This window comes from Muscardinus avellanarius (genome assembly GCF_963383645.1).
Source record: "Muscardinus avellanarius genome assembly, chromosome: 8".
In the NCBI taxonomy this organism is placed as follows: domain Eukaryota; kingdom Metazoa; phylum Chordata; class Mammalia; order Rodentia; family Gliridae; genus Muscardinus; species Muscardinus avellanarius.
The window spans coordinates 96231804-96258405 of record NC_137794.1 but is presented as its reverse complement, the minus strand read 5'-3'; the positions used below and the strand labels follow the sequence as shown (position 1 = coordinate 96258405).

The following is a 26602-nucleotide window of genomic DNA, read 5'->3' as shown; positions in this document are numbered from 1 at the left end:
CCATTTTGAGCAGTGTAACAAGATTGCCAGATTTGTGGGATTCCCTACAACACCAGGCAAAGTGCGCTCATAGAATAGACATTGGTTGGTTGTTGACTGATCTTTACAATGAAAGGTGACATTATTTATTTATTTATTTATTTATTTTTGAGACAGGGTCTTGGTATGTTGTCTAGGGTAGTCTTGAACTTGTGAGCTCAAGCGACCCTCCTGCCTCAGTTTCCCACATAACTGAGACCATATAGAGACACATGCCATCATGCCCACGTTGGTATTGCAATGGAGCACTGAAACTTGTACTGATTGAGCTGAAAGAGAAAAGCTGACTCCTTTCAGCTGGAAGAGTGTTTGAGAACAGAGACTGGTTACTTTTTATTTTTTTTATTTTTAATTTTTGTACTAGTGATTGAACCCAGAGGCATTTGCCTCCAAGCTGCACCCCCAGCCCTTTTTATTTTTTTATTTTGAAACAGGATCTTCTTAAGTTATTAAGGCTGACCTCGAACCTGCAATCCTCCTGTTTCAGTCTTTGAAATACTGGAATTATAGACATGTGCCACCACACCTGGACGTTAGTTTTTTGAATAGGATATAGAATTCAAACTTTAAAAAATAAAACTCATTTTAGCATAATAGTTAAACTACAAATTTTTATACCAATCAACTTATGGGACAAAATACATTATTTAGAATCTGATCAATATATATTATTAAGTGTTTTATTTTAAGGTGCAAAGAAATAAAAACTCAGAATTGCTCGCTATAGCAATGATGATTAGCTTGTAATATTTTCATTCTAAAATAAAATATAGGCCGGGCATGGTGGCACACGCTTGTAATCCCCGCGTTTGGGAGGCGGAGACAGGAGGATCGCGCAGGCTCGAAGCCAGCCGTGCGCGCTGGCTTAGGAGACCCTGTTTCCAAATAAAAATGTAAAAAATAGGTCTGGAAGTGTAGCCCAGAGGTTGAAGGGCTTCCAGGAACCCCAGTACCACCAAAATAAATAAATAAATAAATAAAATATACACTAAGAGCATTAATGGTTTTAGTATCTCTGGGTGACAAGTGACATTTGAACCCAGGGACATTCTACCTCTGAGTTATATCCTAAGCCCTATTTTATTTTTTATTTTGAAACAGGGTCTCACTAAATTGTGGAGGGCCTCATTAAGTTGCTGAGGCAGGCCACCAACTGTGATCCTCCTGTCTCAGCCTCCCAAGTACTGCAAATACAAGAGTGTGCTACCATACTTGGCTTGTATTTATCTTTTAGCAATTAGAGGAAACAACTTTATATTGCTGTAATATGCAGAAAGCAATATTTTTATACATTCTTAAAAATACCACGTGCTGATGTACATTATAATTGTTAAGTTTCTTTTTTTGCAATTTTTGATATTCTGATGTTTGCCAACTAACATTTAGCACTTATGTATACACAATATATTATACATAAATATTATATTAAACTCATATTTTTTCTGTTTTCTACCTTTAAAAAGTATATAATTTGTCCCTATGGATGTATTGATATTACCACACTCCAAAACTATAGAACATAAATTGATTCCAATGATGTATAAGGCATTCATTTCTGACCTCATACTCTAAAATTCTAATACTTGAGGCCACACCTAATTATATCAATATCTCAGGAGATAAGACTTAGGCATTTTAAAAGCTCCCCCAAGCCGGGCGTGGTGGCGCACGCTTGTAATCCCCGCGCTTGGGAGGCGGAGACAGGAGGATCGCGCAGGTTCAAAGCCAGCTGCACTGGCGTAAGAGACCCTGTTTCAAAAATATAAAATAGGTCTGGGAGTGTAGCCCAGAGGTAGAAGGGCTTCCAGGAACCCCAGTACCAACAAAAAAAAAAAAAAAGAAAAGCTCCCCCAGTGATACCTATGTGTAGCCAATGCTGCAAACCATCAACTGGGTAATTCACACCCTTCAGTGCTTATTGTAAAAATTTAGGAAAGAAAAAAAAAACTATAAGTTAGAGAGTCCATCATAAGTTAAAAACTAACAATCAAATAAAGCCAAGAAATCTAGAAGTAAGAAGAAAAAGCAGATATAGTAGCCTCTACTTAGCAATGGGGGATACATCCCAAGATCTAAAATCATAGTACTGAATCCATTACATACATCTTTTTTCCTATGACACACCTATGACAAAGTTTAACTTATAAATTAGGCACAATAAGAGATAACAACATTAATAATAAACTACGATAACTACTGGAAACATTATTATTATTATTATTATTACTACTACTATTATTTTGCAGGCATTCGACCTCCGAGTGACACACCAGCCCTATTTTTTATTCTTTATTTTGAAACAGGGTATCACTGAGTTGCAAAGGGCTCACTAAGTAGCTGAGACTGTCCGCGAACCTCCATCCTCCTGTCTCAGCCTCCCAATGCTGGGATTACAAGCGTGTGCTACCACACCCAGCCTTCCTGGGAACATTATTAAGAAAAGGAAGGGTTCCTGGAATACAAACACTGCGATACTTTGATAGTTCATCTGTTAACTGAGTCGGGTACCAAGTGACTAGTGGGTGGGTAGAGTCTGGAGTGCAGATAAAGGGAGGATTCATGTCTTGGGTGGGATGCAGTGGTGCACAGCAGGATAGCTTGCACAAATTAAAAGCTATGAATTGTTAGGTGTAATGCCAAATGCCTGTAATCTCAGTACTTGGGAGGCTGAAACAGGAGGATGGAGGTTCGTGTCTACCTCAGCCACTTAGCGAGCCCATCACAACTTAATTGAGACCCTGTTTCAAAATGAAAAATAAAATAGGGCTGAGGGTGTAGTTCAGAGGTATAATGCCCCTGAGTTGGATCTCCAGTACACAGAAACAAAACAAAAAGCATAAATGATTTATTTCTAGAAGTATACACTTAATATTTTTCAGTGAGTCAACTAAAACCCCAGATAAAGAGAGACTACTATAATGATATAAAAAAGAAACATAATAGAGATGACCAACAAACCTAAAAGCACATCTGTGCCCTTCAAAAAACATCCACTCCAGGTAAATTAAGAAATAAAATGTGAAAAGCAAAATAATAAAAGGTTTAGAAGACAGTAGTACAGGAGGCTATGTTTATGCTTTTAGGAAGAGAAGAATTTAAGAACCAAAATCACAAGCCATAAAGAAAAAGGCTGACAAATTCAACTGTATTAAAGAATCTCTTTTCTCAACAAAAGATACCATAGAAAGAGTTAAAATGTCATAAGGTGAGAACAGAAATGTACATGTCTGCAACATAAATAATTGGAATATATGAAGAAATCCTATGAATGAACAAGAAATTGACAATCCCGAAGAAAGTGGGCAAAAGGTGAGCACATCACAACAGTGGAATCCAAATGTCCAACAGACATATGAAAATATGAACAACCTTTGCACCATTAGTGAGAGGCAAAGTGAAAGCACAAGGAGATATTCATAGCTTTGACCCGCAGGCTCAATCTGGCCTGCCACTTGCTTTTGTGAATAAAGTTTTATTGGAACCCCGACACATCCATTCAATGACATAATATCCATGACTATTTTCATACTATCATGGCAGAGCTGCTCAGTTGCAACAAAGACTGCATGGCCCACAAAGACTAAAAAATTTCTCGCGGGCCATTACAGGAAAAGCATGCTAGCTTTGATGTAGACCGTGGCACAGCTACCATACCCCTTTAAAATGATATTGCATAAATGAAGTTTTCTTAGAGTATGGATAGATCCTGGCTCTGGGCATACCCTCCTCACCCAGGTTTGGATAAAGGAAGACTGCGTCATAACTAAGAATTAGTTTTCTTTGAAGTTTAGTTGAAAAAACAACATTGATATTGCTAAATTTATCATTTAAGTGGTTTAAATAATCAGAGGCAGAAAATTGTTAGAATCCTTGGGAAGATCTAGGTCCCTAGGGACTAAGCGGAGGGTAATGAGCACTGAGTTTCTGGAGGAGCCACACACTCAACCCCGAAGCCACGGGATGCTTGCCTTGTCTGCAGGTGTCAGCCTGGCCCAGGGCTTGTCCGCCCGGCGGTCGTAGTCAGGAGAATCGGTGACTTCCACGTACTCGTTAAAGCGCAGGATCCTCCGCGCCTGCAGCTCTGCCACGGTGGGTCTCAGGCTGAGCTGCAGGAGGGTGGGGTGGGGGAAAGACAGACATCAGTCAACCATTTATAGACTCGTGCTGGTGATAAGTTTTCTACCTACAGAGAACACTTCAAAGTTGTCATTAAATAAGGTCACTTTCAGGTATTCAAAAAAAAAAAAAAAAAAGCAACACCATCCTGGGAATTTGTAACGAGAACTAGAAAGCAGTGTGCCCTCATTTTTGAGACTATAAAAATCATCGTTGTGAGATAGGTCACAATCTTTGGTAAGCATGCACAATATGCTATTCCCCAACCTGTCTGGCACTGAGATAAAGGCCTGCCCATCATCCTACAAGACGTGTGGCAACACAGGCCTGGGAGTAGCATAGCTACAGGATGGCTGGGTGGGTCGCTGAGTGACCAAGACAAGAGTCGGGCAACTTTTTGAAATGAGAATAAAAGCCTCTGTTCCTATTATAATAAATCTATACATTCAGAAATGTACAAGGGTACAATATAGCACGGGCTGGGTGAGGAGTGTCCCTACACACAGCCTTCCTAGAGAGAAGGGCCCGGGCCACATGCTGACACTGCCCCTGTCCCCAACACCTACCAGAAAAGCTATTTTAAGGAATGAGAAGGGTGGGTTGTGGATAATTGCCTTGCTGCAACCTTCTTTTTTTTTTTTAAAATGATATTGGGGGTAAACCCTGGGGCATCCTATCTCTGATACAACCCCGGACCTATTTTATTTATCTGTTTTGAAAGAGGGTCTCACTAAGTTGCTGAGGCTGGCCTCAAACCTGCCATCCACGCTCACAGGCTCCCGAGTTCCTGCAACCTTGAAGGCTCTTCTTCATCCTTTGGGACCTTCCCTGTTGTCTTTGCCCAATTCAAATTTGTAATCTAGACAGGCCTCTGGGCCTTTGTGTCCTGTCTTGGCCCTTCTTCAAGCTCAGGAATAAGACCAAAGCAATTCTGATGGATGAAAGAAACCTAATCCCCTGCACGACAGGCCTCATTTACTTTCTGCTATTGACGCTCACCCCTTTTCTGGGCCTTGTTCAGTTGGCAGGTCTGATAGTGTTTCCAGAGAGGTGGACAGAGGCCTCTATTTTTTGCTTTTTAATACTGGAGATTGAACTCAAGGGTGTTCTACTTCTGAGCAATATCTCCAGCACTTTTTAAAAAAATTTAATTTCAAACAGGGTCTCACTAAGTTGCTGAGGAAGAGCTAAGTTGCGGAGTCTGGCTTTGAACCTGCAATCCTCCTCTCTCAGCCTCTCAAGTACTGGGGTTACAGGTGTGAACCACCATGCCCGACTGAGACCTCTATTTTAGAAGGATCCACTTTTAATATCTTTCCTGACTTATATATGCTCTGTATATAGCCAGATACTCTCCTCTTTGGAGATATTCCTTATTTGCATAGGCTCGGGATGGTACACTGTATATTTGCCCTGTGGTCAAATGCAGCACCTTTCCTGGGCCTTGGTTTCCTCCTGAGAAAAGCCAGAAGTTGAACTAAAGTACATGTTCTAATATCCCAAGCACTTCAGTACTCTCAGAAGGCTGAGACCAACCCCTGAGCCCTCCGGAGCTATGATATGGCAATTGCGACCTCTTCTATCTTCCCAGAGCCCTGAGAGGCAATGGACAATGCAGAGAGCAATCTAGATGTTTCGTTTATATTCACAGAGGCTACCTAATCTATATTGCTGTCTTCTTGCTGTCTCCCTGGGGCAGGAGGAAACAAGGATCTAGAGAAACCCTTGAGCCTGTGGACTGGCCAGACTGCAAGCCCACTGGCCAGTGACCATACAGGTCAGGGATGCTCCAGCCAGTCATGGGCTAGCTCTCAACACCATAGGATGACCTGTATCCACAGCAGGGCCCTAGTGGACAGAGCCTTACCGCATGGCAGGGCCCTAGTGGACTGACAAAAGGCTCCCTGTATCCCAGGACTGTAACCCAGAACAGTGTGGAGGGGTTACTGGTTGTCTGCAGCTGGAAACTTAAGGGCCAGTGAAGACTGGCTCTGCCATCCCTAGAAATTGAGTTTACAGTTTTTCAGCTTGAGCACCATTTGACATTTAGGAGCTTTGAGGGGGGAAAGTGAATTAATGATCTTTTCCTGTGGAAGAAAAAAAAAAAAAAAAACCACCTAAAACTTTCCAAATCCAATCCTTCTAACTTTTCCATGGGAATGGAGTTCATTCTGCACCCGCCTTAGTACGCTGTTGCTGTGAACTCCCAGCCAGCCCTCAAAAATGTGGGTCAGGCCACACACTTGACTGCAGATCATATTTTAGTCACCCTGCCCTTTTCTAGGTATGAAAAGAATATCTGAAGAATTATTATAAGGATTTATAATGAAGTATAAACTCTGATAGTACTTAAATTTTCCAAAAACTATTATTTTAACACAGAAGAAAAGTCATGGCCCTGGAATCAGATTTATGTTTTCAAACATAAATGGAAACAATTGTCTGTGTTTGGGAGGTAAACCACAGGTCATCTGGGTAGCACTGTGGCAAGTAGGTAGGACGGTCAAGCTGGCTTCACATACTGCTCACCTAGTTCTGGTGATATGGAATAGTGGCAGATCGTCAGTAGTCACAAAATACTTATTTAATATTCCCAAGACTAAATGGAAAGTGTGAACGTTTTTAAAAACTATTTTAAAATGGAAACATATACATTTAAATGTTAACGGTGGGTGTCTGAATGGAAGATTTTCATGTAATATTTTCTGTTCCTTTTCATATTTTTTCCAAAAATTCACACACAATATATATTTTCCCAGTCAGTAAATGCAATTTAAAAACCTCAAAAAGCGAATAGTTGTACGTTTTCTCTCATAAGTGGAAGCTAGACAGAAATTGGGAAACAAAGGTCACCTTAGATAGAAAAGCAGAAACTCCAACAGAACAACAGAAGAGGTTTTGGGGAGGGAGGCGGGAGGACAGAGATGTAAAGAAGGTAACAGTTGAAACACTGCTATGTATGTATATTAAATTACCAATGTCAATCTCAAAGACATGTACAGAGAATGGATGTGGGTAGGGCCTGTAGGCAAACATTCCAAGAGCTATGTGCATGCATAATCCTCTCACTGTTTACCTCTGTATGCTGTATACTGCAACACACCAATAAAAGTTTAAAACTTTTTAAGTCTTTAATCCATCTCGAGTTGATTCCTGTGCACGATGAGAGGTAAGGATTTAGTTCCATCTTTCTACAAATGGATAGCCAGTTCTCCCAGCGCCATTTGTTGAAAAGGCTGTCTTTTTCTCCAGTGTATGAGTTTGGCCCCTTTGTCAAAGATCAGTTGACTATAGGTGTGTGGGTTTGTTTCTGTATCTTCTATTTCACTGCTCAGTATGCCTGTTGTGCCAATACCATGCTGTTTTAACTACTATTGCTCTATAGTATAATTTAAAGTCTGGAATTGTGATGCCTCTTGCCTGGTTCTTATTTCTGAGGATAGCTTTCGCTATTCTGGGTCTTTTCTTTCTCTATATAAAGTTCATGACTGATTTTTCTAGGTCAGATACTGTGAAGATATTAGAGGAAGGCATAGGCTCAAGACTCCATCATATAGGCATAGGCAGTAACTTTCTCAACAAGACCTCCAAAGTGCAGGAAATTAAAGCAAGAATTAACAAGTGGGATAGCATCAAACTAAAAAGTTTCTTCTCATCAAAGGAAACCATCAAGAACCTAAAGAGGAAGCCTATAGAACGGGAGAAGATCTTTACCAGCCACCACTCTGATAGGGGGCTAATATCCAGAATATACAAAGAGTTCAAAAGACTCTACACTAGCAAAACAAACAACCCAATCTAGAAATGAGAAACTGAACTGAATAGATGCTTCAAAAAAGAAGAGATACAAATGGCCAATAGATACATGAAAAGATGTTCTACATCATTGGCCATCAGGGAGATGCAAATCAAAACTATGCTGAGATTCCATCTAACCCCAATCAGAGCAGCAAGCATACATAAATCAAATAACAACAAATGCTGGCGAGAATGTGGGGAAAGAGGAACTCTTTTACACTGTTGGTGGGAGTGCAAATTAGTTCAGCTACTATGGAGATAAGTGTGGAGATTCCTTAGAAAACTGGGAATGGATCCACCATATGATCCAGCTAAACCACTCCTGGGTATTTGTTCAAAGGGGTTGAAATCAGAGAACTACAATAACATATGCATACCCATGTTCATAGCAGCACAATTAGTAATAGCCCAAATATGGAACCAACCTAGGTCTCTATCAACAGATGAATGGATTGCAAAATTATGGGAAATACACACAATGGATTTCTACTGAGCTATAAAGAAGAAAACCATGTCATTCGCAAGAAGATGGAAAGACCCGGAGAACATTATGTTAAAAAAAAGATCAGCCAAAAAAGAATAGAAAGAAAAGGGACATATGTTCTCTCCAACATGCCCAAACTAGGGAGTATTGGGATTATCAGAGGGACTCCAGATAATGGAGGGGAAACCTCAGCAAAGCTAGAATGGAAGGGTAGGAGAGGAAGAAGGCTGAGGTTGATTAATGGAGGAGCTACATCCGAATATGTGTAAAAGTATGAATGTAGCATCGTTAACCTGGACACTCACTGTTGAGAGGAAGGAAGGAGAAGTGGGGGGGGCACCAAGCACAGTCTGAATGTATGCCATTTTTAATATGTTCCACATAAAAATTTTAAAAAAGTATAAAAAGAGAAAAACTTTTGCTTGTCAACTTTTCAGAATTAACATGCAAAAACAGATATTACATTGTATGCAATATGTTGACTTTACTGTCTGTGATTACTAGGCTAATAGGAATAATTATTCCTAAACATCAGATTTACATGTAGAGAGTGGACTTTTATTAAAAAAAAAGTGTATCCCAGAACACACACACTTCTTAAAGATATAGTCAAAATGTCATTACCTTTCGACTGAGTCTGCGTTTAAGTTCCATTTTTGCTTCTTGTTCTTCTTCTTCATTCTTTTCTGTTTATGAAGAGGAAAGGCATAATGATTTGGTTACCAGGGATAATTTTATAATCAGAAAGTCTATCAGGCCACAATTACATTACTGTAACACATACTTTTTTTTTTTTTTTTGTGGTCCTGGGGATTGAACCCGGGGCATTCTACCTCAGAGTTACACCCCCAGCCCTATTTTTTTAATCTTTATTTTGAAACAGTCTCACAAAGTTGTGGAGGGCCTCACTAAGTAGCTGAGGCTGGCCATGAACCTACAATTCTCCTGTCTCAACCTCCGAAGTACTGGGATTAGAAGTGTGCACCACCACACTCAGCTCTTTAACAGATACTGATCAGACGCTCCATCGACATCATTTATAAAGTTTTCAAAAGATTTTGTAGAAAGATCCATCATATATATATGATTTATATCTAAACAAATATAAATATATGATTTATATAATATACATTATAATATATATATACATATATACATGCGTATGAGTGACTTTTTTCCTTGAAGAAGGTTTTCTGTCTTTATTAACTTCAGACTATTTTTGCTTCCTAACTCCTTGTTCTATTCTGAAAAAACTGTGAGAGTGTCCATGCTCTGGTGAAAGCCTTCTATTGCTCTCCACCTCATGGGATTCAAAAGCACCATTTACCAGAATTCAGATAAAACTTCACTTCTGGGTCTGGCCTTCATGTGAAAAATCTGAGACGCATTAAAAGAGCAAACGAGAACCATCCGATGCATGGCTGAGCTGCTGATTTCCACTGGAGCCCAACCAAAATATTTGATTTGTCTTCGTTGGTTTCCATAGAAGCAGAATGTAAGCATTTCTTTGGACTTTGCTTTCAAACCAGAATGTCCTGAATGGGGTTATGGTGTACTGTGGGTGGAAATTATTTATTTTCTTGTGACTTTAACTTTCCAAAGTCCTCTTTCTCTAGTGCTTTACCATCTCATACAATTTAAGGCTGTCCTACAGATGGAATTTTAAAAGTCTAGAATTTTTAAAGAAACAAACACCCCTTCAGGTTTTACTGATGACTAAATTTGAAGAAATTTTCTCTGTTGCTTTCTGTAGCTCACGATTTATTGGGTAAGTAAGCACAGGTTTTACTTCAATACAAATGCTTATGAAAGATTATCTTTTAGAAAGTGATGTTCTGAACTCAAGTGAGGAGAGAGCTCATTGTATGAGGAAAACAGTAACAGGAAGAAGAATCTCTTCTATGAAAAGATAGTATTTGTTTTAAGAATTCAGTCTTCCTACCACTAATATTATTCTTATTATCAATAAAATGTTAATATTCAGTATTTGCAGCACCTATATTTGTTAGTTGAACGGGATAAATTATAAATTTTCTTCCCTGGAAAGGAAAATAGTTTCTCCATTCTTCTTAAGTTCCTAATTTATAAGAGAGATCACCAGTCTGGTTACTTAGACAAAGAGTGAACATGAACTGAAATCTCCCATAGCATATGAAGTATCTGTGTCAAACAAATTTGGTTATAATTAAAATTTTTTTAACTATAAATGTACTGCAGCTTTTTCTAATTACTTTATCAAAATACATGTCTTTTAGCCAGACGTGGTGGTACATACTTGTAATACCAGCATTTGGGAGGCTGAGACAGGAGGATCACAGGTTTGCGGACAGCCTCAGCTACTACTTAGTAAGGCCCTTTGCAACTCTGTGAGATGCTGTTTCAAAATAAAGAATATAAAAATCAGGCTGGGGGTATAGCTAGGAGGTAGAATGTCCCTGGGTTCAATCCCTAATACCACAAAAAATAAAATAAAATAAAGTAGTTAATATGTGTCTTTTTGGCCAGGTGTGGTGGCACACACTTGTAATTCCAGTACTCGGGAGGCTGAGACAGGAGGATCACAGGTTTTGAGAGCACAACTTAGTAAGACCCTGTTTCAAAATAAAGAATCAATAGAGCTAGTAGTGTAACTCAGAGGTAGAATGCCCCTGGTTCAATCCCCAATACCAAAAAAAAAAAACCCCGTCTTTTTACACCCTTTAAAAAATATATATATATATTCAAATATATATATATATTCAAATAATTACCTTATATGACTTGGATAAAGCCATGGATTGTCAATTGTACATAATGGCCAAATGCCAAACTTGTGGCTTATGTGACCAACACTAGAGTTTTACAAGGTAAGGCTTTGATGACATTATTAATAAAACAAGAAGTAAAATGCTTAAGACCATTTAGTTAGTACTTCCTATATAATGTTTATGCTACATTTTTAAAGGTATTTTTTTAAAGACTAAAAAAATTGGCTATCCAATATGTCTCAGAGCTAACACATACTGCTATTTTTCATAACTACGTAAAATCTCATTTCCTCGCTGGGAATATTAGTTTTCCCTTATTACTCACATTGTCCAACTAGGTACAGCCAGTGATGTTTAAAAAAAGAAGGCTAGTTGCCGTTGGGAGTTGAACAAACAGGATTTTACCATTTGGGAATTCTTTTCTGACATCAGGAACTGACTTCCTTACATTTCCCATGTTCGAAATTGTACTTCTAAGGAAGTCAGAGGAAGAGTGTGAGAGGCGGGAGGGAGCCAGCAGGATCGCCCCTCTGCGTCTTACTAAAGGGACATTGTAAAAACTCTCACAAAGAATCAAGGTTAAACCTTAAACTTTATGTTCAAAAAGTCACTAAGGTTTTTTTTTTCTTCTTCTTTTTCTTTTTGTAGGTCTCCTTCATTTTCTGAACCATTAGAGACTAATGGTAAAGTAGAATGGGAACGATTCTGGGCATTCAAGCAGGCTGGAGGGCTATTCACGAAGGAAGGGACAGAGTGAGAAGGCTCATTGATAAATCTTATTCCCAGCGCCTCTCATCAGAGCAGCCACAGGAAGTCTTTCCCCACCACACACAACAATGCATGTGGGTTAGAGCAGCGGGCACTACAGGAAGCCTCCTGGGGCCTTCATGGATGAGCGGAGGGAGAAGAAGAAAAGCACCGCCATCCTAGACACTGGAGGATTATTATATTCTTGAATCATCAATTCAGATAAAATGGGTTAAAAAAAAACCCATATATTTTGTGTGAATCTGTTACTCTTTATATTGTTTTGCCTGTTTCCATGTGGGTGGGATTTCTGCCTCTTTTTTTTTTTTAATACTGGAGATTGAACCTAGGGATCCTGACTTGGTAAGTTATCGTGTGGGGCTGGCCTTGAACCTGAGATCCTCTGGCCTCAGCCTCTCAAGTATTTGGGATTACAGGCATGAATTTTCACGACTGGCTCCACATTGGTGTTTTTTTAAACAAATTATAATACGTGTACAACCTTTGAAATATATATACTGAAATTTTATTTTGAATATGTATATTTCAAACTATATATATAGTTGGTGGAGTTTTATATATCATCAGGACCAACAAGTGGATAGGGATGAGAGGAGGCAAGATATTAACACTTGAATAAAGATGGTGGATAAAGGTATTACTGTAAAATTTCTTCTTCTTTTCTGAATGTTTAAAAAATGTCTTAACAGTCAGCCAGGCATGGTGGCTTACACCTGTAATCCCAGTACTTGGGAGGCTGAGATAGGAAAGTCACAATTTATTGGACAGTCTCAGCAATATAGCAAGACTCTCAGTAACCTAGCGAGACCCTGTTTCTAACCCCCTGAAAGAGGGCTGGGGGGTATAGCTCAAAGGTCGCATGCCTCTGGGATCAATCCCCATTACCCCTCAAAATATAATAAAATCTGGGTGAAAAGACATGTAGAACTCAATGGCAAAATACATGGCTTCTCTACGAGAAGAAGAGCTGGAATGGCATTTATAGCTGTGTATTATAAGAACTGCATCCTTTAAAATCATTGCCACAAAAAAGGTGTTGCATATAATCACTTTTCTTGGTCAGCAAAAGTTGACCTTTTAAGCAAAAAAAGTTTTTATTCTCAGTTTTAAGGAACTGGCTCTAAAATGCATATTTAAATTTAAGTTAATATGCATGTATTTCTTAAAAACTCTAGTAGCACTGAAATAGAAAGAATGACATGGGAAAGGATACTATGATATCAAATTTGCCTTGAGGTCTCTGATGAAAGCTATCAGCATTTACTGCTAACTCACTCATATTTACAAAAGTAGTGGTGGGCTCTCCTATGAGAACGGTTGAATGCTTTAAGCTGTGAATTGCTTTCCTAGACTGTCATGAAAAGATGACTTGATTAAAATATGTGTCCCTAAAAACCATACCAAAGCTGGGTATGGTGGCACACACTTGTAATCCCAGTACTGGCTGACACAGGAGGATCACAGGTTCAAGACAGGCCTCAGCCATAGCAAGACTCTTAGCAACCTAGCAAGGTTTGATTTTTTCAAAATGAAAAACTGGGGGTGTAGCTCTACTTTGAGGTAGAATGCCCCTGCCTTCAATCTCCAGTACCAAAACCAAAACGAAAACCAAAACATACTAGATCACAAATAGATTTTTCTTTGAACAGACAATTCTGTTTCTTTTGAGTGAAAGCTAGAGATGAAACACACATACACACACACACACACACACACACACACACACACACACACACACACACAAGCTATCTGCGTGGAAGAACCCAGAGGCAAGTGGGCTGAGCTGTTTTTGTAACTGAGGGTGGAAAGCTTGGGGAAATGAGTGGAAAGAACCCCCCCCAGCTCTCGTCTGCTTCTCTTGGCCACACAATCCAGTGTCAGGAGACCAGGAGCCAGTTATCAGTCTCTGCAGACTGGAAATGTGCCTTTTAGTTTCCAGAATCAACATGAACTTAGAAGGAAGTAAAAAAATGGTTGGAGTGAAATCTGAAGTTGACTTTGGTGTTCCACTCTTTTCCAAACCTCCAGGAAAACAGAGCATATGAAAGCCAACACAGCACTTAAGATCAACATGCAATAAATTTCCGGATCCATGAAACAGTTCCTCAAATAACCAAATTCAGTGTGGTTTGGCACATTTTTCTCACAGGAGCAGGACAGAATTACCCAGAATTGGCTCTGCCTTTTTTTCCCCTAGGTATTGCATCAGGCTAGACTCTGAGTCTTAGGAGCTCACTGTTTGCATTTGAGCTTATGTAAAATTTTATTCAACAAATATTTCTCAAAAACCTAGCACTGAAGACAATGAGTCTTCTGGATTTTGTTATCAAAATTAGATGTTGGTTTCACCATTACCTCGGAAAAGCTAGAACACAAATTTATCTTTCTTCCTTCCCTCCCTCCCGTTCTTTCATCCCCCCCCCTCTCTTTTTTATATTGGGGATTGAGCCCAGGGACATTCTACCTCTGAGCTATACCCCCCAAGCCCTTTTTTTTTTTAATTTTGAAACAAGGTCTTGTTAAATTGCTGGGGTTGGCCTCGAACCTGTGATCCTCCTGTCTCAGTTTCCCAAGTGCTGGGATTTCAGGCCTGCACCACCATGCCTGGCTTAGGGCCTTCTTTTCTAGCTGTGAATTTTTGCTCTTTCAAACTGGCACATCTACACTTCAATAGCACTTAAAGCCCTCTCTTGAGTTCTATACCAGTTATGTTTGCAAACAGCCAGAACAAAAGCATCATTAAGAAAAAGATCCCATAGATTGGGTAGATGGTATTCTCACTGTTAAACCTTCATTGTCAGGTTAGTTTCATTATGGAAACTAGTAATATGCTGCAAAATCTTTTTTTTTTTTCCTTCAGGAAAGAAAATAACTCCAACTGAAGAGCAGGGGTCTAGAGCAGGCTGACTAAACTCTGTAAGCCCCATTGAAAGGATTTCTCCCACTCCAGGGGGTCATTCCTATTGTAGTATTATCCAGGCTTCAGCCCATCCCTGTGCTTTGAATTTCATATAATAAAAATTTCTTTTGAAACTGGGTTAATATAGAAAACTAGAGCTAGGCTCCCTTAAAAAAATATCCATTTCTTTAACTCGCCGAAGTTAGTAACCACATCGATACAGAATGATCTGACAAACTGTGTTTCTGTTAGGGTTTTATATACTATCCTGTCAAAAAGACTAGAAGAAAAAATAAAGTGGGAAAATAAAATAAGAAAATGAATGGAGAACTCTGTAAGTGCACAGAAACTATAAATAACTCAAAAGGGAATCAGAGTTATCGCAACAAGGGCAAATGAAATATGCTGAAAAAGTGCTCTTACCATAATTTCATTTTAAGCTAAGCAATTTGTTAAACTCAGCAACAAACTATATCATTAATGATAATGTAAGAATGTTTGATTTATATTCTTGTGGGCTCTTGGCCTTTTATTTGATATTTATTTGCAAGGAGATTAGAGGATTTTCTTTTTTTTACCTTTTCTACTTTTTTTTTTGTACTAGCGATTGAACTCAGGGGCATTCTACCTCCAAGCTACAACCCAACCTTTTTCATTATGTTTATTTTTATTTTTATTTTTTTTGTGGTACTGGGGATTGAACCTAGTGGCATTCTATGTCCGAGCTACAACCGAAGTCCTTTATTATTTTTTATTTTGAAACATGGACGGGGCCTCCCTAAGTTGCTGAGGCTGGCCTCAAAGCTGCATTTTTTTCTGTCTCAGTCTCCCAAGTATTTGGATTACAAGTGTTCATCACCACACCCTGCTTCTTTTTATTTTTTATTTTGAAACAGAGTCCTCCTTAGCTGCTGAGGGCCTTGCTAAACTGCTAAGGCTTGCCTTGAACCTGTGATCCTCTTTTCTCAGCCTACCAAGTACTGGGATTACAAGTGAATGCCACCACACCCAATAATTTTCTCTTATTAAGTATTTGGGTGAAAGAATACAAGGAATGCCTTCAATCTTTCTTAAAAAAAAAAATCTGTTATGGCCACAACTCCAGTGTAGGGGCTATAGGTGCAAAACCAATAAAATGAAATATAAAATTCAAGAAATAAAGCCAGGTGGGATGGTGCACGCTTGTAATCCCAGTAAGTATTTGGGAAGCTGAGACAGGAGAATCGTGGTTCGTGGACAGCCTCAACTACTTAGTGAGGCCCTCCGCAACTCAGTGAGACCCTGTTTCCAAAGTAAAGAATAAGAAATAGAGCTGGGGGTATAGCTCAGAGGTAGGATGCCCCTGGGTTCAAGTCCCAGTACCGCAAAAAAAAAAAAAAAAAAAGAATTAAAAAAACATATAAACAACTACATATAGATATGACATATGACATAAACTGGTCATTTCGGTTAGTTGTGCGTAAACTAATGTGTTATAGTTCTTTGCTCACAAACAGATTGTCTGATGAGGGAGTACACAAGAAGTCACTGAACAGTACGGATACTCACGTTTTAGGATGTTTCTTTGCTCTAATTCTTCAGTCGTGGGCCTCTGGCTGAGCCTCCTGTGACGACAAAATAATAGACTCCTGGTTACACATGAGGATCCTTTTAGTGTGAGTTGCAAACTGGAACAGCAAAGTTAGATTTTTCATGTTTTGAGAAATAAAAATCATTTTTTAAACCTACAAAATAACTGTCATTCCCCATCAGTTTGGAGACCCCAGATTGTGGCCCGAGACAGCTAACTTATTAATCATTCATTCCTCCTCTTGGGGGCGGAGCTGCCTGAGCTTTAGCTGGGTGCCTGGCTGCACACGGTGGGCTCTCTAGCAGTCAGGTGGGATGATGGGCTTAGGTTTTTTTCAAGGGGATGTGAGCAGAATGACGTTTGTCAATGACTGAATGTGTGTTCCTTCTTTCTCTTTCCTTCTTTGATAACTCAGATCGGAGAGTGTCAAAGGGGACACAATTGCTGGGAGCGAGGCTGATTTGAGGCACCACTACTTCTGGAAGGCCCAGCCGCCTCTAGACTGTTAGGCAAAAAAGAAATAAATATTGTTGGAATCACTACTTTTTGGTTTCTTACAGCAGCTTAACTGACAGCCCAATTAACATACTGGTCCTTCACATCTAACAATGGCTGCTGCTCAGGATGAGTTCAGGCCAATTCAGGAGCTGCTCCATCTAGGCCATTCAGGGTTTTAAATAAAATACTGCCTTTAGGTCGGGTGTGGTGGCGCATGCTTGTAATCCCCGCGCTTGGGAGGCAGAGACAGGAGGATCGCACAGGTTCGAAGCCAGCCGCGCGCGCTGGCTTAGGACACCCTGTTTCCAAATAAAAATGTAAAAATAGGTCCTGGAGTGTAGCCTGGAGGCAGAAGGGCTTCCAGGAACCCCAGTACCACCAAAAAAAAAAAAAAAAAAAAAAAGAAATACTCCCTTTGGGACCGCAAATGAATATTTGATATCTACAGTTATTCTGAGATATGTACTTCCTTCTTCTCTGCCTACAGGATAACCTAGGCTCATTTGGGATTGGTAGTTATCTATGTGGACTCAAGAACAGCATGTCCTGAAAATTCCTTATAACTTTATTCATCATCTTGTTCATGTGATTAATTTGTTGTTAATCACAATAAAAATCTTCCTCAGGACATAGGGTAAATCTGTACAAATCAGACTAATATGTATGAAAGGCATATTTAATAGAAGATACTACTAATTCTAAATGTTAAGACAGATATAAATGGTATGAAGGATTGAAATTAATGATATCTTAAATGTGTGATTAAAATTTTTGTTAAACTGGGCGTGGTGGCACACGCTTGTAATCTCAGCATTTGGGAGGCTAAGACAGGAGGATCATGGTTCGAGGACAACCTCAGCTACTGAGTGAGGCCCTTTGCAACTCAGTGAGACTCTGTTTCAAAATAAAGAATAAAAAATAGAGCTGAGAGTATAGCTCAGATACTGCAAAAAAACTGTTAAAGTTTAATATTCATCTGAGCTGCCTTGAAGTTAATTTGAGGAACTGAGCCCATAAGAGAACCCATGGAACCTCTGTGTGTATACCAACCAGATTTTGTCCTACGTATTTGTTCTATGAGTGTACTGAACTCTATGTCACACCTCAAATGTACTATACTATGCCTCTTTATTTTTGGAGTTTTCTCCTTCTCAAATGCCTTTCTTTCCTTCTGCATCTACTGAAATATTACAAATAATTAAAATGGTACCTTGAATGGAGGTGTTGACCTCCCCTGAAGGTAAGAATTCAGTCTCTGTTCTTTGCCCATATCAAAGCACACACAGGTAATTATAAAGACAGTCACAGCACCTTGTATGTGTGTATATGTGTGTGCGGTACTGGGGACTGAACTCAGGGGCATTTTATTTCTGAGCTACTCCTCCAGCTCTTTTATTTTCTATTTTTTAAACAGGGTTTTGCTAAGTTGCTGAGGCTGTCCCTGAATCTACGATCTTCCTGTTTCAGCCTTCCAAGTCCTGGAATTACAGGTATGCACCACCATGCGTGGCTTCATAGTACCCTTATTCATATATTTAAAGTCTCGGGTACTGTGCTAGGTACTTACTTTACATTATCTGGAATCCTCAAAATAATTCAGCAGGGTAGCAGCTAATTCCCATATTACAGGTGAGAAAATGAGAGATTAATTAATTTGCCTAAGATAAAACATGAATGGAATGTTGGAGCCAGAATTCCTGCCTATGGCCTTTGACTTGGACGTTCCTTTCCCAAATCTAGAACTGTGCATGAGTTATCTGTGAACGACTGGGATTAGGTTATTTGTTGAAAAACATTCCTATAAAATTTACGTATTAATAACAGTAAAAATCCTACTCCGTTAAGAGTTTTTATACTTAAGAGTCTACGTGAATACTTACAAAGGCTTGGAAACTTTTGGGGTTAAAATCCTAATCCATAAAAGACAGATGCTATCTCAGTTGGATGGTTAGATCTGAGATAGAGAAGGTCCTGCCCATCACCCCAAGCCACCCACAGGCTCTCCTCATAGAAGCCTGTGTATCTTCTTCAAGGAATCCCTGATGAAGTAAATAGAACTGATATTCTTCGAGATTCCATGGTGCCAATATTTCACAACGTTCTTTATCAGTTCCTGTTTTTGAGCATTTGGTTTATTTTTAACCTGCCACTGCTATAGATGACTTTGTAATAAACATTTTTGTAATGATGCTTTAAAAATTCTTTTGGAATATTTCCTTCTCATATAGGACTCCAAATGGAATCACCATGCAAAGAAATAGACTGCTTTATGAGTCTATTATTATACTGTGAAACCTTTTAAAAAATACTGAGCAAGGACAATGTTATGTGTCTTATTATCCCATAAACTTGTCTATATTGGCTTTAGTTTTAAAGGTGGTCTACTAGTTTAACAGATGTATAATAATTTAATAGTGAGAAAAACTTGGTTTTTCTGAGAGCATACTGTGATCCAGGCACTACAGAGGCCTAAGTGTCACTTAATCTCTGCAAGCTCTTGGGATAGTTAGCTCTGTTTTATGAGCAGGGCCAAGCAGGAATTCTCTCCTACTTAGAAACTGTACTAGTTCCACTGCTGATGCCACTCTCTGATTTATTATTATTACTATTATTATTATTTTGATGCTGGCGGTCAAATCTAGAGCTCTCACATGCCAGACAAGCACTCTACTGCTGAGCTGTGCCCCCACACCTCAGTGATTATTGTTAATTTTTTCATAGCTTCAATTGTCTTCCAAACCTGCCACCAAAGGGCCCTCATCCTGTTTTAATGGATGACTTTTCTTTGGCCCACATTGAAAGAGGTGACATTTATCCCCAGTTGGTTTCATTTAGAGAATGAATGCATTATCAACACCTGGATTCTATAGAGTACATCTGTTATCCTTCAGCCTTCATATTACCCAAACACCTGATGGGCCTGTCTGCTGAATATTTCTCATTACTAAACTCCATTTACTTATTCCTACCATTATGGCTTTTCAGAAGTGGATTCCTTGGGCCTCAGGTTAAATGAATAGTTGAGAATTTAAAATATGGTTGTTGCTACTGTCATGAGAGCAATCTCCTTTAGTCACTGTATTCTACTGCTATGCCTCAATGGTAATATAAATATGAGGCTTATTTTTATAGATTGATCTTACATCTGTGAGCCTGCTGAAATTATTATGTAGCAAGTTTTGGTAGCTTTTCAGCGTGTTGTAGGTATTTAACTAAATACTATAATATAACGATAGTATTTCTTTCCTATAATTTATATCTTTTTTCCCCCACTACAATCGTGACTAGACTTTTAGTGTAAGAAAAATGGAGAATCTTTGCTTCTATTTTTAAAGAAAATGAGTTTAGGATTTCTCCATATACTAAACTATTCAACATAACTTAAAAAGCGCTGTTTTTTCTGATTTTAAAATTTAACAAAATATCATAAATTTTTCTGATATTTATTGTGATAGTATATAATACTTCACCTTTTTACCCCTTACTTAAACTGTAAAGTCATTTTTCTTTTTCTTTTTCGTTTTCTCTTTTCGGTACTGGGGATGGAACCCAGGGGGCATTCTACCTCCGAGCTATACCCCCTGCCCTATTTTTTTTCTTTATTTTGAAACAGGGTCTCACTGAGTTGCAAAGAGCCTCACTAAGTAGCTGAGGCTGTCTGCAAACTGTGATCCTCCTCTCTCAGCCTGTATGAATAGAAATAGGATTTGGCCTTGATGGTTTGGCTTCATTCAAATCAACTAACCACAGCCTTCGTGTCTACACTCCCCCCATTTAAATTCCAATAGATGGGTCATCTGACTTCTCTTTCTGCCTCCTGCCATTGGGTGGATTTCTGTTTGTGCCAAAAGTGACTTTATGGGATTACAAGTGTGTACCATCACGCCTGGCTAGGACATTTTTTTTATCTTTAAGGACTACATCCTATTTTGCATTATTGCATGTAAATATTAGTCAGTGTCTTAAATTCTTCATGGCAAAACATAAACAAGGGCAATAAAACACAATCAGAAAACTTAGAAGCATCTTCTCTCTTACGTGGTGTACAAAGTACAAAATAAGAGATAAAAGAGAGAATTGGGTAGAGGACTGGGGATCAGAAATTCTAACCCTGGTTTTGCCACTAAGTAACTTCAAGTCCTCGAGACATTTTCTTAATCTCCCTGGGCATGAGAAAGGCCAGTTTTTCCTTGGTAGAACCACAAGTGCGACCTGTACATTCTCAGCTTGACACTGTTAACCACTTTAGTTCCTGTTACCCTGGCTAGCTCTTTCAGAGAAGAAAACGGTCAACTTTTAGGGCCGAAGTAAAGAGACTAGTGAAAGACCAAATCTACTTAGAGTCCTTGGGAGAGGTCCAGAGCTGAGAGACCCCATCCCCTCCTGAGATTCCCCAGGGGGCTGAACCTTCCTGTCAGGTGGATGTCACAGCCTCTGCACCTCTCTCTGTGTCTCACCACGGGAAGGTCTCCCAGAGGCTATTCTCTCAAAGTCCCTGAGCCAGCCCTGAAGGGATGTGTGGTCACCTAAGCCTTCTACCTCCAGGCAAGAATAGCAACTTCTACCCACTGAAAATCCCGATCTAGCATCCCAGACTGTTTCTTCTCCTGGATATGCTCCCTGGTGGGCACACACTCAGAGGGAGAGAAGTCGGTGGCATAATTGCTACTTAAATGTGTCTAAACCGATAATCAAAACTGAGAGCTTTGGCTCTAATGGATACCTACTTCTATCAAAACGGCCATTTAAATAGACTTCTAAAGTCACTGTTGGCACAAACAGAAACCCCACACAATGGCAGAGGCAGAAAGAGAAGTCAGATGACCCATCTACTGGGATTTAAATGGGGGGAGTGTAGACATGAAGGTTGTGGGTTGATTTGAATGAAGCCAGACCACCGCGGCCAAATCGTATTTCTATTCACACAGTGCACAGGGCGGAAGCTCATGGCACACACAGGGATGTTGGGGAGACCTGGAGTAGGTCAGGATTGGGGCGAACTACGGTCTACAGGGCTAGCCCTGTGCGCCACCCTTTTAGGTAAATAAAGTTTTATCAGAACACAGCCTCACTCATTTATTTCTGTTATTTATGCTGTTTTCAGCTGAGTAGCTGCACCTGAGACCAAGCTTTCTGGCCAGAAAAGACTCACAGAGTTACCAACTGGTCCTTTGTGGATATTTTTGTTTTGTTTTGTGGTAGTAGGAATTGAATACAATTTTGCTTCTCAGCTAAACCCTCAACCTTTTTTTTTATTTTGAAACAGGTTCTCACTAGGTTGCTGAGACCGTTCTTGAATCTGTGATCCTCCTGCCTCAGCCTCCCAAGCATGGGGATTACAGGCATGTGCCACCATGTCTGGCTATAGAAAATGTCTATAATTACTGCTGGGTTAGGTTTTGGTTCACCATCCAAGACCACCTGTAGGAGACCCGGGGGGCCAAGTGTGCCTGTGCACAGAATTTGGAGGGATCCCCGTGAGGCAGGAGACTTAGGGAGGGAGATGAGGGAGATGAGTGTGAACTGGGCAGTGCTACACTGAAAAGTCAGCAATTACCTGACAAGCTTGGTTCCGATCTGCTGACGGATCTCCTGCCTCTCTTCTTCAGATGTACGCTGCAGAATGTTTTTGTCCTCTAATTCTTTCTTAGAAGGTCTATTACCAAGTTTTATCGCCAGAGTATCCCTCCGACGTATCTTGCTTGCCAAAGCACCTGAAGATTAGAAAAGGGCACAAATGCTGATCAAGCGGCTTCTAACCATTGGCGTTCAGGTTATGAAACAGGCCCAGGCCAGATGACTATGGTGATGGTGATGGTGGTGGTGATGACGATGACTTGTGATGCTAGGGATGAAGACCGGGGCATTTAATCTCCAAGCTACACCTTCAGTTCTATTTTATTTTTCATTTGGAGGTAGGGTCTTGCTAAGTTGCTGAGAGCTTTGCTAAGTTATTGAGGCTGGCTTTGAATCTGCAATTTTCCTGTCATGGCCTCTCAAGTACTGGGATTGCAGGGTGCGCCACCACACCCACCAGCCAAGGCTTTTTTTTTTTATCCACCTGCAAGGGAGGTTCTTAATGAATCTAAGGGGAAAAAATTTTGGGTTGGATACAGCTCATTTTGAAAAGGCAAACTATTTTTTTTAATATTCTGAAAAATAGTGGGACAAGAAAACATTTGGAAGTGTCACTTTATTATTTGGAAAGAGAGAGTTGAAATTTATTTTGCTGATATGGTAGATTGTGGAAAATACTGGTTGCACAATGATTTTTCTTTTGAAGTTTTAAGTATTTATCGCCTCTCCTCATACTGTACAGTTAATCCTTGTCTTCTTTCCTCCAACCAGACATCACACTGGCAGAGTCTACCATTTGTACAGATGTTCAACCCTCAGTGGCTCAGGAGCCCTTAAAAGTCTCAGCAGATGAAGCACCTATGAGATGGATGTTAATGATTTATTTTTGCTTTGTACAAATTAGAGAGAATCTGACAACTTTATAAGATTAATCATTAATATAGTGATAACTTATAACATATACATTCAATCCAACAATAAATTCTTGCCAAGTCATTCTGCTCAAAAGTTTTAAAAAAAAAAAGCTGGACACAGTGGCTCATGCCTGTAATTCCAGTACCTGGGAGGCTGAGATAGGAGGATGGCAGGTTCAAGACTAGCCTTGGCAACTCAGTGAGGCTCTGGTTCAAACTAAAAAATATTTAAGGTAGAATGCTTGTGGTTCAATCTTCAGTACCACTACCACCAAAAGTAAAACAAAACAACAACAACAAACAAAAACAAAAAACACCAGCACATGCCAATACTATAAATTACACATTCATGATCCATGGCCGGCTTTTTGACACTTTTCTTTCTTTCTTTCTTTCTTTCTTTCTTTCTTTCTTTCTTTCTTTCTTTCTTTCTTTCTTTCTTTCATTCTTTTTTTTTGTGGGTCTGAGGAGAGAGCCTCACTGAGTAGCTGAGGCTGTCCGCAAACCGTAATCCTCCTGTCTCAGCCTCCTGAATGCTGGGATTACAAGCGTGCGTCACCACGCCCGGCTGTTTTTGACACTTTAGTATCGATCTTTCCTAGAAGGCATACTGTCTTACCTCTTGTGGGTGAGTGATTGTTTTTATTTCTAAAACAAGCATTTGGCATCCTTGACTCATTCTTCCCCTCTTTTTAAACCACAAAATCTGCTGGGTGTGGTGGTGCACGCTTGTAATCCCCGCGCTTGGGAGGCTGAGACAGGAGGATCACACAGGTTCGAAGCCAGCCTCAGCTACTTAGTGAGGCTCTCAGCAACTTAGTGAGACCCTGTTTCCAAAAAAAAAAAAAAAAAAAATAGGTCTGGGAGTATAGCCTGGAGGAGAAAGCCTCTGGGTTCCACCCCTAGTACCACCAAAAAAACAAAACAAAACAAAACAAAAAAAACCCACAGAATCAAAGTGAGTGAAATTCGCAAACCCTTTCAATGGGTAAACCAATGGAACCTGGACTGGTGCTCTATCTTCAAGAGTGGTCCCAGGGTGGATGGAGCATCTCTGATCTTTCTGAGAAAGGCCTCTATCATTAGCAAGCTTTCGTTTTTTTGTACAGATACAAAGATGCACATCTACCTCCTCGAAGAAGGCCCGCCCCGGGGGCATCACCTTCCAGAAAGGTCTGTCATCACCAGCTAATCTTGAGGACCATCCATATTTCTAAGCTGAGAAAGGGTGACAAGGGGAAGCAGGGCCTCAGATGTCTACTGATGGAGCTCCTGCTCGTAGCTGCATGCAGCTGCTTCTACCCACCACCTGCTCGCCACCCTCTAGAAAACAGTCTTACTTTCTCCACTGCCATCCTCATCTTCGTCGTCGTCGTCATCATCAGTGTACAAGATGGGCCCATCGGAGTCCGATTCCCTCGGGCTTTCGTCCTCTGTGGCACTGAAGGACTCTGAGGATTCTCCCATCAACCCGGAGCTCAAGAGCTGAGGGGCTGCCTTCCCCAGCTCATCTTTGGTTGTAAAACTGTTAAGAGTACAAAAACACAGGAGTGATTCGGAGCTCATAGCAAGCCTCAGGGACACCAGCACCATGAAAGGAGCTCTAGTGTCACGGAAATCCTTTAGGCAGGTAAAGAAAGATCAAACACAGGCCAGCTAACAACCCCTAACAGGAGAGCTGGGCTGTGTTCCTTAGCTCTCAAGCTTTTACATTCTTCATCTATGTAACAAAAGGTTTCATTACATGATGCCTAATATTTAGTAATTGAACATGTTAAACTATATTTGTTAATTTGTTTTTCCAGATCAATGGGGGTATGGTAGAAAGAATAATGAGAAGATCCTAGATGTTATGACTCTGTCTTTACTTTGTTTTTGCCCTTCAAGTCTCAGTTAAAGCCTCAGCTTCCAGAATCATTCTTGGGCCTTCAGGTGAGGTCTCTGCCCTGCCCATCTGCTCCTATGGTGACCTGAAGACACCCTCGCTGGAGTTCTTAGCACACTGCAGCAGGATCGTCCCTTCCTTGTCTGCAGTCTCAGCCTCCACAAGGTGATGGGCAAGTGGGACTCCCAAATGTCTTGCATCATGGCACCCAGAAGAACACTGCCATAGGACACTACATCTTCTTTCAGTACTATATGAAAAAAAATCTCACTTTTACCCCAGCCAATGTGACAACAGCAAATATATATGTTATTTATCATCTCTGTGCTTTCCTTCCTTCAGTTATAATACTATTTCTTACAATACTAGAGTACTAGCATCGGATGGGAGGTGTGAAAAGTTAAATGAAGAAATTAGAAAGGTGCTATGCAGGGGAAGCAACCACTTTCTATTATTTATCTAGGTAAAAGATACCTCAACACAAATAGACACATTTTAAAATTTTCTAAATTTTTAAAGACTAAAATAAAGAATACTTGACATGAAAAACATCTCACATCAAAAACAATGCAATCATCATTTTAAGATACAGAAGATGCTTTCTTCTATAAACAGAAGGATGTACACTTGAATGTCCTGCTTCTGAAAAAATAGAGTGAAAAGTTCTCACTGACTAAAACAACAAAACAAAACCCAAAACCCCAGGAAAATTCTCTATTTATTTATTTTTTGTGGTATGAGGGATTGAACCCAGAGGAATTCTACCCTCTGAGCCATATCCCTAATCATACACACACAGACACAGACACACACAGACACACACACACACACACACACACACACACACACATTTTGTGGCACTGGGGATGGAATCCAGGGGCATTCTACATGCCCTATAGCTAGGGCTATACCCCTAGGCCTATTTTTTATTCTTTATTTTGAAACAGGGTCTCACTGAGTTGCAAAGGGCTTCACTAAGTAGTAGCTGAGGCTGGCCAAGAACTGCAATCCTCCTGTCTCAGTCTCCCAAATGCTGGGATTACAAGCGTGCTCTAATCATATTTTATTTTTATTTTGAAACAGGGTCTTACTAGGTTGATGAAAGTCTCGTTATCTGCTGAGGCTGTCCTCAAACATGTGATCCTCCTGTCTCAGCCTAATACTGAGATGAAAAGCATGTGCCACCTCCCCAGATAAGAAAGTGCTTTAAATACTGAATACAGATAAAACTTACCAGAATGAATTATTTAAATTCTCTACTTTTCACATAGAAAAACCCCAACAGCCTAGAGTCTTATTCCCAAATC

At 39.9% G+C, this 26602-nt stretch overlaps 1 protein-coding gene across 3 annotated transcripts in view; it reads right to left on the bottom strand.

Annotated features, from left to right (window-relative positions):
- Positions 1–26602, bottom strand: part of PHACTR2 (phosphatase and actin regulator 2) — a gene marked incomplete at both ends in the record, with an annotated part of 121718 nt that overhangs the window by 7615 nt on the left and 87501 nt on the right. For all 3 annotated transcript variants that reach the window (XM_080700255.1, XM_080700256.1, XM_080700257.1), the window contains 5 exons: positions 4008–4145; positions 9062–9123; positions 16400–16455; positions 22477–22633; positions 24751–24935. In XM_080700255.1, coding sequence (XP_080556381.1) covers positions 4008–4145; positions 9062–9123; positions 16400–16455; positions 22477–22633; positions 24751–24935 — 598 coding nt within the window. The remainder of the gene's footprint in view (positions 1–4007; positions 4146–9061; positions 9124–16399; positions 16456–22476; positions 22634–24750; positions 24936–26602) is intronic.